Below are 15,065 nucleotides of genomic sequence, written 5' to 3' on the forward strand. Positions count from 1 at the left end.
GGCATGTCTTAATGACATCAAAACATGGATGACTTTAGATTTTCTGCTTTTAAATTGTGACAACATAGAAGTTGCCATCTTTGAACCAGAGTCCCCCAAAAAAAACCTCTTGATCAACCACTTAATCTGGACGGCATTAAATTGGCCTCTGGTAATAAAGTTAAAAATGTTGTTTTTTTAAATCAGGACATGTAATTGAAATCCCATATTAAACAGGTTTCCAGGGTTTCCATTTTTCACCTTCACAATATTGCCGAAATTGGAAATATTCAGGGTGATGCTGTAAAACTAGTTTAGAATTACTATTGTAATTCTTTACTATCAGGATTCTGATCAAAGTTAACAAGAGAGATCATATTTTTCCTATTTTAGCTTCCCTTCATTGGCTTCCTGTTAAATCAAGAATATAATTTTTAAATTCTCCTTCTCACATATAAAGCACTTAATAATAAAGCTCCATCATAAATCTGAGACATGATTGCTCCATATGTTCCAAACAAAGCACTTCACTCTCATACAGTAGGCCTACTGGTGGTTCCTAGAATCTCTAAAAGTAAAATGGGATGCAGATCCTTTAGTTATCAGGCTCCTCTCCTGTGGAACTTCCCGTTTTAGTTTTTGAGGCAGACAGCCTGTCTACTTTTAAGACAAGGTTTAAAACTTTCCTTTTTTGGCAAAGCTTATTGTTAGAGTGGCTTAGGTTATCCTGAGCTATCTGTCATTATTTCAACTTTTAACTTTATGGTCTCGCTGTCTTTCTTTCTCTTCATAGTTGGTACACCTAGTCTGACGTTCTGTTAGGTGTGCCATTACCCACTATCATAGAAAACATTCCTGGAGCAATGAAGGCAAGGCAAGTTTATTTATATAGCCTTTATTAGTTACAGGATGATTTAAAGTGCTTCTGTACTTTCTTGTGTCTCAGTCGGTCTGGGCAGATGGCTGTTTACACTGAGCCTTGTTCTGCTGGTGGTTTTTCCTTCCTGTTAAAGGGGAGTTTTTCTCTCCACCTTTGCTCTGTGCATGCTCAGTATGAGGGATTGCTACAAAGCCATTGACAATGTAGACAACTGTCCACTGTGGCTCTATGCTCTTTCAGGAGGAGTGAATGCTGCTTGTCAAGACTTGATGCAACCTGCTCGGTTTCCTTAGACGGGAAACTTTTTGACCAATCTGTCTGTATGATTTCATTGAATTTCACTTTGTAAAATGCATTGAGATGATGTGTTGTGAACTGGCGCAATATAAATAAAATTCTATTGAAATAATTCATGCCAACTGAATGCGAAGGTCATATTAGAACTTGCAATCCCAAAAAAACATAAAAAGCAAAACAACTGAACTTCTATCCTGAAGATGAATACATTTGACTTCTCAAATTCTTTCTCAATTCAAAAATGTCTGGAGTAGTGCAGAGTTGCAAACTTTATAGACTTACTTTATAGACTTACTGGCAAGGCCTCCTTAGAGCCTAAGCAGGAGGTTAATCAAAAGTAGATTAACCTGGAACTGATCACCCCTCACAATGAAGAGTTGTTATGCTCGTCGTTTGCCTGGCTCACAGGAGAAATGTTGTGATCACATACATGGTGTGAATTGGGGTGAAACTTGGCAGGAATCAAATCTATTTCTGTGTCATAAGTGTTTGAAAGTTGAAACTTGAGCCCTCCTCTGTTTAAGGTTGGTCTTTCTTGCTTTAAATAAATGGTGTCCTTCACTCCTCTCTCAAACCTTCTCTGTCCAAAACATGAACATTTTGGTCCTCAAAGGAGTGTCCTTTTACCCTTGAGGTGCAGGTGGGCAGCTGAGTCTTGTCCTGAGGAGGTAGCTCTCCTGTGTTGAGCAATGTGTCTGTGGAAAGGTTGTTTGGCTTCTCCAATATAAAGATCAGAACATTCCCCACTGAACTGCACACACCATTCCGCTTATCTTAGGTTTGGGGGTTTTGTCCTTAGGATGGACCTGCATTTTTCTGAGGGTCCTGTTGGGTTTAAAATATACTGGGATCTTGTGTTTAGAGAAGATCCTCCAGGAGATCTTTACATGTAGGAAATGGAAAACAGAGCCTTGGACTCTTTCATAAGAACACCTCCAAGCCAACAACAACAAGGTACCTTTTCTGGACTGCTTGGTGAGCACTGAAAGAGATGGAAGCCTCAACATCTACAGGAAACTTACTCACACAGACAAATATCTTTTTTTCAACTGTCATCACCCACTGACACACAAACTTTCTGTGATCAGAACCTTACACCATTGAGCCGAACATGTCCCCACTAGGACAGAAGAGAAGAACAAGGAACAGAAACATGTCACACACTCTCCAAACATGTGGATACCCTAACTGGGCTTTGGTAAAATCAGCTTGATAATCCAAAAGACATGCTGCAAAACAGAACGGAGAAGAACAAGCACTAATAGAAGAGAAAGAAAAAGATGAGACTAATGGGATGATCTAAATAAACAAAAAAAGGATTCAATCTTGGACATTCAATAAAAATATGATGGAAAGTTTCCTCCTGCAAACAATAAGGACAGTTAACAATAATGTCAGGATTAAGGTGTGCCAGATACTTGCTTGTAGCTTTGGCCCCATCCACAATCCTCCACTGGAGGTCACCCACTCATTTCTTAATAGGGGGCTTGTGCAGTGACCACCAACAGCCTCTTGGGGTAGAGCTGGTGTCAAAAAACTTAATTCGACACCCTCACCTCTGCCAGAGTTTAAATTCGGAACCTTCACACAGATATTGTACAAGGCCTTCCTCCCCAGGCCTTCAAAACAACCCATTGGTGAAACTTGGAGGGACAACAGCTTTTTTGGTTCATCCTGCCATTGATCCACTGCAAGAGAGACAATTAGGGAAGGAAACACATATCCATACTCATCATCCCATTGGTCAGACAGAGTACTATTGGCAGCAAATGCTCAGACAGAGTCTGGCAGAGAAGCACAGGCTTCTTCTTTCAGCCTTAACACAAGTCTGTTAGATCGCACATCAAGATGTTCAGTTAGGCTGGACAGAGACAACTTCATCAGATGACCCAGCTTCACACAGGTCGCTTCTCTCATCCTAGATTCAATTCAAATCAATTCAATTTTATTTATATAGCGCCAATTCATGAAACATGTCATCTTGATGCACTTTACAAAGTCAGAATCAATCATATTATACAGATTGGTAAAAAATGTCCTATATAAGGGAACCATTTGATTGCTTCAAAGTCCCGACAAGCAGCATTCACTCCTGGAGAAGCGTAGAGCTACAGGGAGAGTCGTCTGCATTGTCCATGGCTTTGCAGCAATCCCTCATACTGAGCAAGCATGAAGCGACAGTGGAAAGAAAAACCACCCATTAGCGGGAAGGAAAAACCTCCAGCAGAACTTGGCTCATTATGAACGGTCATCTGCCTCGACCGACTGGGGGTTACAGAAGACAGAGCAGAGACACAACAAGACAGACAAAAAAAGCACAGAAGCAAACGATCCAGTAATCTGTTCTACATTAGATGATAATAGTGGGTGATCTGTGTTCCTTGGATGATGTCACAGTTAACAGAACATCAGACCAGGTGTGTGTCATAAGAATTATTATTCTGAAGTCACTATGGCCTCAGACCACTCGGACATAGGAGGCCTAGAGACCTGATGTCTGTGTATAAGTTCCACTGTTTGCTGAGTGCAAGGCTGAATGCTGCGTAGAATGATTATTGTCTATGATAGACTGTCTTTGTTATGTCTCAAACCAAGGCCACGGTGCAGTATTAGAGGAAGCCCGAAAAGCGAGGCAGGCAGAGACAGGGGCAGACGCAGACTGCAGCGGAACCGTGGGGTGCGATTACTTACCATCTATGTGATCTCTGCTCTGTTTCTAAATAAAAGTGCTGGAACTATATCACCGCCATCTCCTCATTTAGTAAAGATGGGAACTCAGTTGCTATTGTTTAGTATTCCACCAAAAATTCCCATAACATTTGGCGTAAACGAACAAGATCTCCGACCGACGAGCGGGGGAGTCCGTGGACAGGAGCTGCTTTGGCCAGCCCGGAGAGGTTATCCGGCCTCTGGTACCCCGAACGGATTTTCAAGGACGTGGAGGAGCTCCTGGTCTCGGAGCATCTCTGGGCGTCGGCGCGAAGATCCGAACCTTTCTTTCATGAGACGGTGACGGGATTATTTTCCAACTCTTTTAAAACCAAACGCAATTGCTCAAAAATGCTTGCAAGCTTTTAAAATTTAAACCTCATTTAAAGAATACCTCAAGAAATTTTTAAATTTAAAAATGTAAACCTAAAAGGTATTAAAAGTAAAAGCCGGTAGTAATAATTACTTATATTTATATAAAACAGGATTCGCAATACAGAACAGTGACTCAGGTTTTAACAATAAACTAAAATTCAAATTTAATTAAAATACGTTTTCAGCTGAAATGTGGACTCTCATACTGGGAGGAGGATGGGCAGGGTGATTTTCACCTGGAGAACGGGTGACTGGCTGAGCAGTTTGCAGCTGGTCCTCTGTAATTCAAATGACATTTTAAACATGGACTATGTTAACAAAAAGGTAAAGGAAAAGAGATACTTCAATAATAACGTTTGTTTTTTCACATTAAATATCCAGACCAAATTAAAATTGATACACTGAGAGATTAACATGGCTTGAACAAAAATATTTCAGCTTTGTTAGAAAATTGGAACTGGTAATAAGCTTTACATATAGCTTGTTGAGTAGTTTTTTTAGCCCTAAAGTAATTTAAAATTACTGAGATCTCATTGCTTGTAATAATAATGATTCATCACAAACCAGTCCATGTGAAAGAAGTTAAGAAATACATGATTTTTTATTTAAATAGATGAGAAAAACTGTGCTTTGAACAAACTGTATGGAACTAGATATGAATTGCTTTCCTAAGGGTTTTATATTCATTTATTTTATTTCTTTTTACTTGAGATTTGAATGCAACTAATGAGAAATTTTGAAAAGCGTCAAAATATCAGAAGGCCACGTTACACGCGTCAACAGTTACAAAATCATCTGATGTTATTAGTTATGCTGAACTGAGGTGAACCTCAGAGGGACAGTTTAACCTGAGAAGGACAATAGATATGATAAACCAATGTGACCATGATGTAAACATCTGAATGTTATGGCAAGGCTGGGTCTTTGTGTTCTGGCTTGGGGCACGAAAACTATGTCAGAGGGAAAAATTAAATAAAACCGGCTTCTGAAGGGTTAAATTCTAATTCTAATCTTGGTTTGTTTTGGATAGCCTTCTCAATGTGCTGAATTATGAAAAAACTCTTATCATTTATGGAGAAACACTGGAAGCTCAAAACACTAAAAGAGAAAATCATTGCTTTAAAGTTTCACCCTTGACCAATTAAGATTGAAAAGGTATATATAAATAAAAGTATTACTAACAGCAAATACACATGGTCAAAGGACCAGAAAAAAAATCAAAAGTTGTAATAAGTTAATAATGTATGACATATTGGAAAAGACATAATTGTGCTCCTTGGAAGACAATTTTGGTTAAGTTTTTTTGGTTATTTTTTTGTTTTCTTTGTTTTGGAGGCGTTTTGAACAGAGTTTCAAAGGAAAGGTGAAGAATAGATACCTTCCCAGGATCAGCAAGAAAAAGCAGAACAACATCACGTTAAAGTGACACTAAGGGGACCAGGGTTTTAACTGCATGCTATTAACACTCTTGTTTTTCTCTGAGTTATTGCTTTCAGATTAAAGGAGACGCCACCTTTCTGCCAACAGAAGACTCTGAGAAGACAGTGCTAGTGCGGTAAGGAGTTATAATCAGATTTGGACACTAAATTATACTTAGTTTTAATCAAGCCAGGAGATCTTCCAGCGGGAAAGGTGGGGTCTTAAAGATGTTTGTTGCTCTCTGCTATTAACAGTTCTATCTTTCTGCTTCTTTTTCTTTGCAAAGAAACCTGGTCAATATGATAGGAATGTGCTAACATAGAGATTTAGTCTCATTTTAGACATTCTCAGATGCGAGAGAATACCAAAACAGTGCCGCAGTGAGGGGGGCTGATCCTTTGGACAAGGAGAACAAGTGATGTCATTGACTTCAGCCTGATCCAGTTTTGAGTTTTATTTTGTCAGAGACAAAGTTTTATTTATTTTTTTCTATCCTTTTATTTCTTTTATGTTTGTCATGTTAGAGGGAACACTGTAGTTAAAATGTTTGTGACTGTTTTGCTGTAATTTCTTTTCAACCTATGGAGCGTTTTCTTTGGCAAAAAATGCTGGCAGAATTCATTCTGTTTGCAGGCGTGAGGACTGGAGGATGGACTCTTGAAGGGAAGGAGAATGTTGTGCTGTTGATCTCAGACATTGGACTGAAAATGGACAATGAAGGACTATGACTGAGGAATGGGACAACCTTCGATAAAAACACAGATGAGTTCTGCAGACACGTCTTCATGCATTTCACTTCAGATTTTCTTGTACACAATTAAAACAAAACACACATTACGAAACACATTAAGATTATGTAAAGGTGAAAAACTTTTAAAGAAGCACCTTGATGGAATCATAGAGCAAGTTAATAAATTAAGTGGGTATTATATCAACAGTTTAATAAATAAATAAATAAATTAGTTTTCACTATATACGTAGAGTAATCTGAACTTTAAATAGCATTTCATTTAATGAACATCTTAGAGTAAGCTGATTTCTGCTACTCTAGCAGGCATCAATAAAATGCAAAGAAAAGGTTACTGGCTAAAATGGATAAGGTTGCAATAGAATTAGCATAATGACACATCCTACTAACTAACATGGGTAAATTAAGGATTAAAGCATCAGTGTACAATGGTTACCATATTTATGGAGATTTAATATCTCTCGACTAGAACACAAATAACTCAATAGTTTTTTTTAACCAGTTAAACATCCTAAGGGAAAAAACACATAACACTGGGTTTTAGCTAATTGTTAACCTAGAGGGCTTTCAGATCAGGATAATTTAATGGTTATCGTCTTACATACAGAAAAGAAGTAAGATTAATTTAATTAGATTAAATTATGGGGACATTTTGGATCTGGTCAGGATGGCTGGTGGGCTGTGATGATGAAAAGGTAACAGCTTGAAGATGTATCAGTGAATGAAGGTTTTCTCTGAGGAACATCAAAGCAGCAAAGAAACACCACATTGGAACTCCTGTTGTGTAAAGAACATCTTGAATGGGCCGTAAGGTGAGATCCTTACAATAAGAGACGTTCCACACAGGGGGGTTTGGAGACCCCTGGGGCATGGCACCCAGAACGAGCTGCTGTGCTCTGGAGCTGTTGTGGACTGGGTACAGCTGGTGGAACCAGAGAGACGACGAGGTGGTCCCACAGGTTACCTGACACCTAACACTGACTGTAATGGGTTCTGGGTTTTCAGGGTTGCTGAAAACAGAAAGCTTCAGAGAACCTTAACCCTTCCTGACCAGGCACTCAGAAAACATAGATCAGATTACCGAGGCCTAGACAAATAGGAACGCAGAAACGCGTTCATCCAAGAACTTCTTAACAAAGTCCTCAATCCTCAGTTTAAGAAGATAAATAACTAAAAATAATCACAATGTACACAATGTAAGGTTTACTTTATTTTAGGATTAATTTGGGAACTAATTCTAATTTGCTTAAGTAGCTTTGGTTGTTCAACAATGTTAGAACGTTTTCAAAAAGCTCTCCTGTTCACTGCTTTGTTTTGTAGAACCTTGGCGTCCTTGAACAGTAACAGCATGGTATAAATATTTTGTCTTTTCTGTGCAGAACAGCACCTCCCTTTCTTTCTTTAAAAAAAGAGAGAGAAAGAGGGAAAGGGCTTTCACATGGAAAGGCTTTCTTTTTCTCAGTTGGGTTTTCAAAATAAAGCGGGAAATGACATGAAACGAATATGTTGATGAAATTATGTTGCAGAGAACTTCAACTGTCAGACAACAACAGTTAAGACACACATTAAAAGCATTCTGTTAAGAATTATTATGAATTTACTGCAGATACATTTGAACTTAAAGATTACTCTTTTTAACTAATAATTAGATTGCAGAATTCTGAGAGCTAAATAATTGTGGACAGAAAAATCTTGAATGTGAAAGTGCTTGGAGGATGTTTTTTAATAAATGACACATGAATGTTTTTTTTTTTTTGATAAGAACACTAATTACACCTTGTTTCTGTTTCCCAGTGGAAACAAGCACTCGTGTCTGCAGACCATCTTCACAAAGTGTTTTATTAGGGAGAAATGCAAAATAAAATGCTCAGTGCCCCATCCAGAACTGAACGCTTATTACCATCCAGCTCAATCGTTCAGCCTGCGAGGGGGAACCAGAAGAGGACTGGGGATGCAGAAGCCAGAGAACTCTGATTCCTTATTCTTCAACGGGAGGAGTTGCCTGAAGAGACCCTAAGCGCGATTAGATTATTTTCTGCTTTGTGCCCTGAAAGGCCTGAAGGCTTTCTTAACTTTGCGTTCTTGACGTTTAGGACTCTTCTCATATTGTGTTGCTGTTTGTTTAACTGGTCTGTTCCACTGACTCACATGTTTGATTTTTTGTGTTATGAGATCTACACTTTAATGTTACACCATGTTGATCAATATGGGTTTATGAAAATATGGAAACTGTTTGCTTCAGACACACAGAGATCTATGGTTTATGCACCTTTTTGATTTGATATAGGAAGAACCAGGATCTGATTGGCTCTAAAGATCCTTTAATATTAGCTGGTAATGTTAACACTTAGATTCAATACAGGGTTTTCAGGCTCAGATTGGCCGAGAGCAGATCTCCTTGGGAGGGGGGCCTTGCCAGTTTTTACTACCCCTGGGGGGGGGGGGTTAGCATTTTCTGGAGTTCCCCTGCCCACACTGAACCTCTCCTGCCTTTGCTCCTGGTGTTGTAAGTTTGGAGCGGTGGATTATTGTCCATCGGAGGGGTGAGTGGAGAAACGAGTAGAGTAGGAGGGTATTCAGGGTGGGGAAGCATAGACGGATTCGACCTTGGTTACTCATCTTGTTTTGTCTTGATGCTGACGACGCCATCATCAAAAAAAAAAAAAAGAGAGGAATGTTATAAGAATTATTATTCTGAAGTCAATATGGCCTCACACCACTCGGACATAGGAGGCCTGGAGACCTGATGTCTGATGTAGAATTCCACCAAAAACTCCCATAACAGTGTGCCTACTATGAAGAAAAAAGAGAGAGAGCAAAAAGTTAAAGGCTGAAATGACGATAGTCTTCCAGTAGCCTAAGCCTATAGCAGCATAACTATAGATGCAGCTCAGGGTAACATGAGCCACTCTAATTATAAGCTTTGTCAAAAAGGAAAGTTTTAAGATTAGTCTTAAAAGTAGACAAGGTGTCTGCCTCACGGACCAAAATTGGGAGTTGGTTCCACAGGAGAGGAGCCTGATAGCTAAAGGATCTGCCTCCCGTTCTACTTTTAGAGACTCTAGGAACCACCAGCAGACCTGCAGTCTGAGAGCAAAGTGCTCTGTTAGGAACATTTGGGGTAATCAGAACTCTGATATATGATGAAGCTTGATTATTAAGGGCTTTATACGTTAGAAGAAGCATTTTAAATTCTATTCTTGATTTAACAGGAAGCCAATGAAGGGAAGCTAAAATTGGAGAAATATGATCCCTCTTGTTGATTTTCATCAGAACCCTTGCTGCAGCATTTTGGATCAGCTGAAGACTTCGAACTGCATTTTGTGGACTTCCTGATAGTAAAGAATTACAATAGTCCAGCCTTGAAGTAACAAATGCATGGACAGGTTTTTCAGCATCACCGCTGGACATAATGTTTCTTCATCTGCCTTTAATCTTTTAGGCTGGTTAAAAATCTTCAACTTTTTCTCTCTGGTGCCTGCTCCATGTACATTCCATGTGTTGAAGTTGGAAAGTGCATGTCCGTAAAAAAAAACCGATATACATAGACCCAGGTGACATCATATAAAGTGCTTGTGGATGTCTAATCAACAGGTAAGAAGCAGAGGAATAAGATAAAGAGAGAGAAAATTAAGAAGGTGCAGAGAGTGAGAAGGGGTGAAAGAAAAAGGATTATGACCCTTAAAAGAAACCCAGCCGTGATTCAACCCACATGCTGTGCAAACGTCCTGCTGAGCTGTGCATACATTTTATTTATCTTCGTGTTCAGCTCTATTCTCTTTTAACCTGTGTCACATGCTTTAAATTCACCTGTTGTGCTGCTAATAAAGTCATGGAAGGCCCGTTTACACTACACTTTTTTAACCGAGCCGAGACCAGTCCGAGCTCGGTAACCGAGATAACTCTTGTGTGTAAATGGTCAGCAGACTGAACGGGAGCAGACTGAACCGGACCGCGCTAAACATAACCGGACCGCGCTAACTGCAGACCAGTTCCTGAGCAGGTCTCGGCCTGGTTTTTTTTTCTGGCCCGGTTTTCTGATAAAGAGCGCGTGAGCAGACCATGTCATGCCCTTACAGTCAGCTGACTGTCCGCGGGTTTTCCGGCAGTCTGGCTGCACGTCCCGATTCACACTCCATTCAGACAAATTTCAGACATTCATAATAATACTAACTTCCTTACCGTGCCACACGGTTTCCAGTGATGATTCTGCTTAGCAGCGTGATGAACCTTAGCGTCTGTCATTGTTTCCGGCGTCTGTAAATCCTTATTAGACGTTCGTTTGTCTCATCCACTTCCCAGAAAGCCAACTTTCTCAAGTAAATTCACCAATGGTTGCCTTCTTCCCCTGACTCTCCGCAAACACCGAAATATCACAATATCAATCATAACTTCCTGAATGTTACGGGTGCCGCTGTTTTGTTTTGCTGGTTCCGCCTTCAATCTCAGAGAACGGTAGTACCGCAGATCCCCACTAGGAGGCGAGGAGCAACCAAGGAACCGAGATAAGCTTTGTGTGTAAACGGGTCGGCTTGTCTTGGGTAACTGATCCAAGCTCGGACTGGTCTCGGCATGGCTCTGTTTTTAGGTGTAGTGTAAACGGGCCTGGAATGTCCCAATCTCTGAAATGCTGACGTTAAAATAAAGTTCCTCTACAGACACGGAAGCCCTGGTGCCCTCTGCAATGTATTCCTTTCTGATTGGGAATTATACTCGCCTTCGATTAATTTTTTTTTTTCTTTGGAAATTGGTCATTGACACTGAAATTCGTTCCATAGTGCTCTCTGCCCCTACTTCTGACCTGCTATTTTTGGGTGTGATCCTCTAATTTAGCTGCAATTGGCTGAGACTGGGTTTTTTGGGATTCTTACCTCAATGGAATGGGATGTTTTGTACCTCATTTCCTGGAAGTTTTAGCTGCGTTCGGAGGAACTCAGGGATTGTTTTTTTTCCAGTTTCCTCATCTTGTTGCTCCGGAATACTGGCAAAGACAAGGTTATATCTCATGCTTCAAGCCTGAATATCCATGATGGTCTCTTTCATCTTCCTATTATCACCAGACAGCTGAATCATCCCATCAGTGAGCTTCCTGACTTCTTCCCTCAGTGTATGATTCTCAGTTCTCAGAGAAGTTAGCTGCACCTGGCTGAACTCTAGCAACTCCCTCGGGGCTTGAAATTACTTGTTTAGGATTTCTACCAAGGCAAGACGGGCATTCAGACTAGTTAGCTTCTTGTCTATGGATTCCGGAACATCACTGTAGTTTCTGTCTGGAGTTGTAACGGAAGCGGCGCTGGCCGAGCTTGAACGGGAGCATTTTGATGATGGTGTTATGCCATAAGTACGCCATGATGAATAATTGATCTCAGATTGAATTCTGAACATGTAGTATGGAGGGGGGTCACAAAGGAATTCCACTCTGGCCGCAACATGAGACCCTCACAGCACGGGGACGGCCCCTCCTTCTCTCACTAGGGGTCCTTCTGCAGACCACCTCTCCCTGGTTCAGACAAAGAGCTCTCTTCATTTCTGCAATATTCTTGAGCTCAACAACAACTCTCTCAGAGCAGACAAAGGAGAAGGCCTGGACCATGAGGCAATATGGCCTCCTCTGCCGGGACACCTGAAGGAATGTAGCTGGGCCAGCCATACTTGATCCAGGGTCTGCTAGACTCGACTGCCTGCTTCAGCAGAGAACCTCTCATCGCCCGGGGAACTTGTCCGGGCAAATACAGAGTTAAGTTTACTGTCTTAACCTCATAATCAGATGCAGTAGGAAGGATCCTGCATGCCAAAAACAGCCTTGTTGTATGTTTGCCTCAGCCTGTACAGGAAAGCGAACCCCGATGGAGCTGAAGGCTGTATGCTGAGGAAAACCCCTGCTCAAATCGGACTGCAACCGGGTCAGAGAATGCGGCAGGGGCCAGGCCTCCAACCCGACCACATGGCTGCAGCGCTAGCCCGGAGACAACAAGCCAACAGCTTCCTCCTTCAACGCTCCTTCCGTGAATGGCCAAACTGAATAGAACTGACACGAGACAAAGGACAGGTTTGGGCAGCGAGCTGAGGGAGAAGTTAAAAGGTCTATTGGGAAATGTTTTGTAAACTGTTGGACACATGGTGTTTAGAACAAAAGGGCTAAAAGGTAGCTCACGCTAGCCTTAACTGCTATTAGCCTTGCAAACATCCTGTTTCAGACATTTCAAAAGGAGTTCGTTTTAAAGCATAAAGCGTAAAGCATAAAGCGTAACTGTTCTGCTTCACCATCCTTCGATGGTGCTATGAGCCTTATCCCCGCATTACTATCGAATATTAATGTTGGTAAAGGCAATTTTGATAACTTTATGTTGTAACCTCTTAGCCACCGACTTGCTACAGCGACCCCTAGCTTCCGGAGGTAGAATCGCATTAAACAAAGGCAAGCAATTCTGAATTAAATGATTTTACAGGACAAACCGGTCCTCAGAATATTCTTTCAACAAATAATGTTTTGTTTAACCTGGGCTTTGCATTGTGAATAGGTTGAAACACATGCCAAATGTTTTTTTTTAACTCCATTCCATGCTTTTTGGAATCAGATCTTAAGTGAACAAGGATTCACTGAATTAATCTGATTATGATCAACCACTTTTGTTTTGTCTTTTGTTTGTTTTGCATGTAAATAGTTCCTTAGCTTAGCTTCTTTTATCTTCCTTTTGCTTAGTAGTTTAGTTAAGTTTCACTAGCCTAGTAGAGAGGATTTATTAATCGAAATATTGTGTTAATTCAGGTAAACAGCATTACATAGTGATGTTCTCTGGATGTTCATTTTATTTCTGTTATTAAATTTTTGAATTTGAAAAGAAGTTGTCACTCCTTTGTTCTATGTGTGATCGCTAGTGCTCGAATTCATCCCTTTTAACCATTGTCTTGATATCAGCTTAAGAGCTGATCATCACCAGACAATACTTAACAGAGGGTTATTTAATAAACATTAATTAACTTTAAACAGTGTATAATTGCACAATAATGGCTTTCCCATTACAATGCTGTCAAAGCACTTGTCCAGGTAGCTCTCAAGGCTGGTTAATGTATTGTTCGTCTAGTTTGTTTTGTTAGGAAATATGAAACGGTTGGTAATATTTAAACGTTACAATGTTTTACTTTAAATTATTGGCTTGTTCTTACCCAGGTGGATCGGATTGTTATTATGAGTATGCCGCCATTTTTACTTGTGCACAGCTCTCTCAGCTGCTCATCTCTCCTTTCCTCTTTTGAGGACCAAAATGTTCACATTTTAGACACAGAAGACAGATGGTTTGAGAGAGGGGTGAAGAGGCAATTTATGTAAAGCGAGAAAAAACAACAGAAGAGGAGGACCAAGGTTTCAACTTTCAAAACCTTACACCACAGCAATAGGTTTGATTCCTGCCAAGTTTCAACTCAATACACACCATGCATGTGATCACAGTATTTCTCCTCTGAGCAAAACGACGATAAGCCAAACGACTCGCCGTTATGTGGGGCGTTAATCTACATGCAAATCTAAGTTCTAACGAGGACTCACTGGCAGGTTTATAAAGCTTGGAACTCCACACTACTCCTGACATTTTGAATGGAGAAAGCTTCCTGGATGGGAAACGAAACGTATTCAACTTCACAATAGAAGTCCAGTTGTTTTGGGGGGGGGGGTTAAATCTTTTTTTTAGGATTGATCATGACCTGGATGACTGAGAATCTTCACCAGCAGAACTTGCAATGCTTACTAGATTTGGTTGTCCTTGCCTGGATAGGCTGAGTGAATACTCCCAAACCTCTTTGAGATCCTGCTGCAAGGGAGAAAAAGTAGAGCGTATCTGGCTTCAGGCCGTCAACTGCAAAAGAGCCTGCTGCACTGAAAGTGACACGATGCTGTGAAGAGATAAAATAGAGCCATGATTCAATAAATGCAACTTTTAAAAGACAAAGAAAGACAAAGAATACTGTAAATTCTGGTGTTCAGACACGTAAATGATTTGGATTTCACTTAGTTGTAAAATGATTGCTGTCATGGTTTAGTTTTTATTCGGCTTTGGTTTACTATTCTCAGTTTTTCCACCTTGTTTGGGTTTTAATTTGTTAAATTTTAGTTTCCTCCTTCCCTTCCACTCAGCCTTCACTCCACTCTCCTTGCAGTCAGTCACACCTGTTAGTAATTATTCAGTCAGATGCATTTCACCTGTTAGTCTTTCTATTTAAACCTCCCTCTGCCTCACTTTAGTGCTGGTCCATCATCATTCCACACCTCTCCATGCCAGTTCCCGTTTTGCCTTGGAAGCTTTGTTTCACTCCTGTTGTTAAGGTTAGTCCTGCCAGTCACTCTAAAGACTATTCGTTCACTGTTTGCTCCTGGAGAGGTTCTGCTCTGTGTCCTGGTGTCTCCAGAGTTCTGCTAACCTGACTAGCCGCCCTGGAGAAGCTCTGCTCTGTGTCCTGGTGTCTCCAGAGTTCTGCTAACCTGACTAGCCGCCCTGGAGAAGCTCAGCTCTGTGCCCTGGTGTCTCTCAAGTTCTGCTAACCTGACTAGCCGCCCTGGAGAAACTCAGCTCTGTGCCCTGGTGTCTCTCAAGTTCTGCTAACCTGACTAGCCGCCCTGGAGAAACTCAGCTCTGTGCCCTGGTGTCTCTCAAGTTCTGCTAA

General features: G+C 40.8%; 1 protein-coding gene across 1 annotated transcript in view; it reads right to left on the bottom strand.

The window, feature by feature from the left end:
* LOC105921789 (receptor-type tyrosine-protein phosphatase S) overlaps positions 1-15,065 on the bottom strand; it is a 368,492-nt gene that overhangs the window by 144,262 nt on the left and 209,165 nt on the right. Inside the window, 1 exon segment of the mRNA XM_036131703.1 lies at positions 14,153-14,297. Coding sequence (XP_035987596.1) covers positions 14,153-14,297 — 145 coding nt within the window.

The sequence above is a fragment of the Fundulus heteroclitus genome, unplaced genomic scaffold (assembly GCF_011125445.2).
Source record: "Fundulus heteroclitus isolate FHET01 unplaced genomic scaffold, MU-UCD_Fhet_4.1 scaffold_45, whole genome shotgun sequence".
Lineage (NCBI taxonomy): Eukaryota > Metazoa > Chordata > Actinopteri > Cyprinodontiformes > Fundulidae > Fundulus > Fundulus heteroclitus.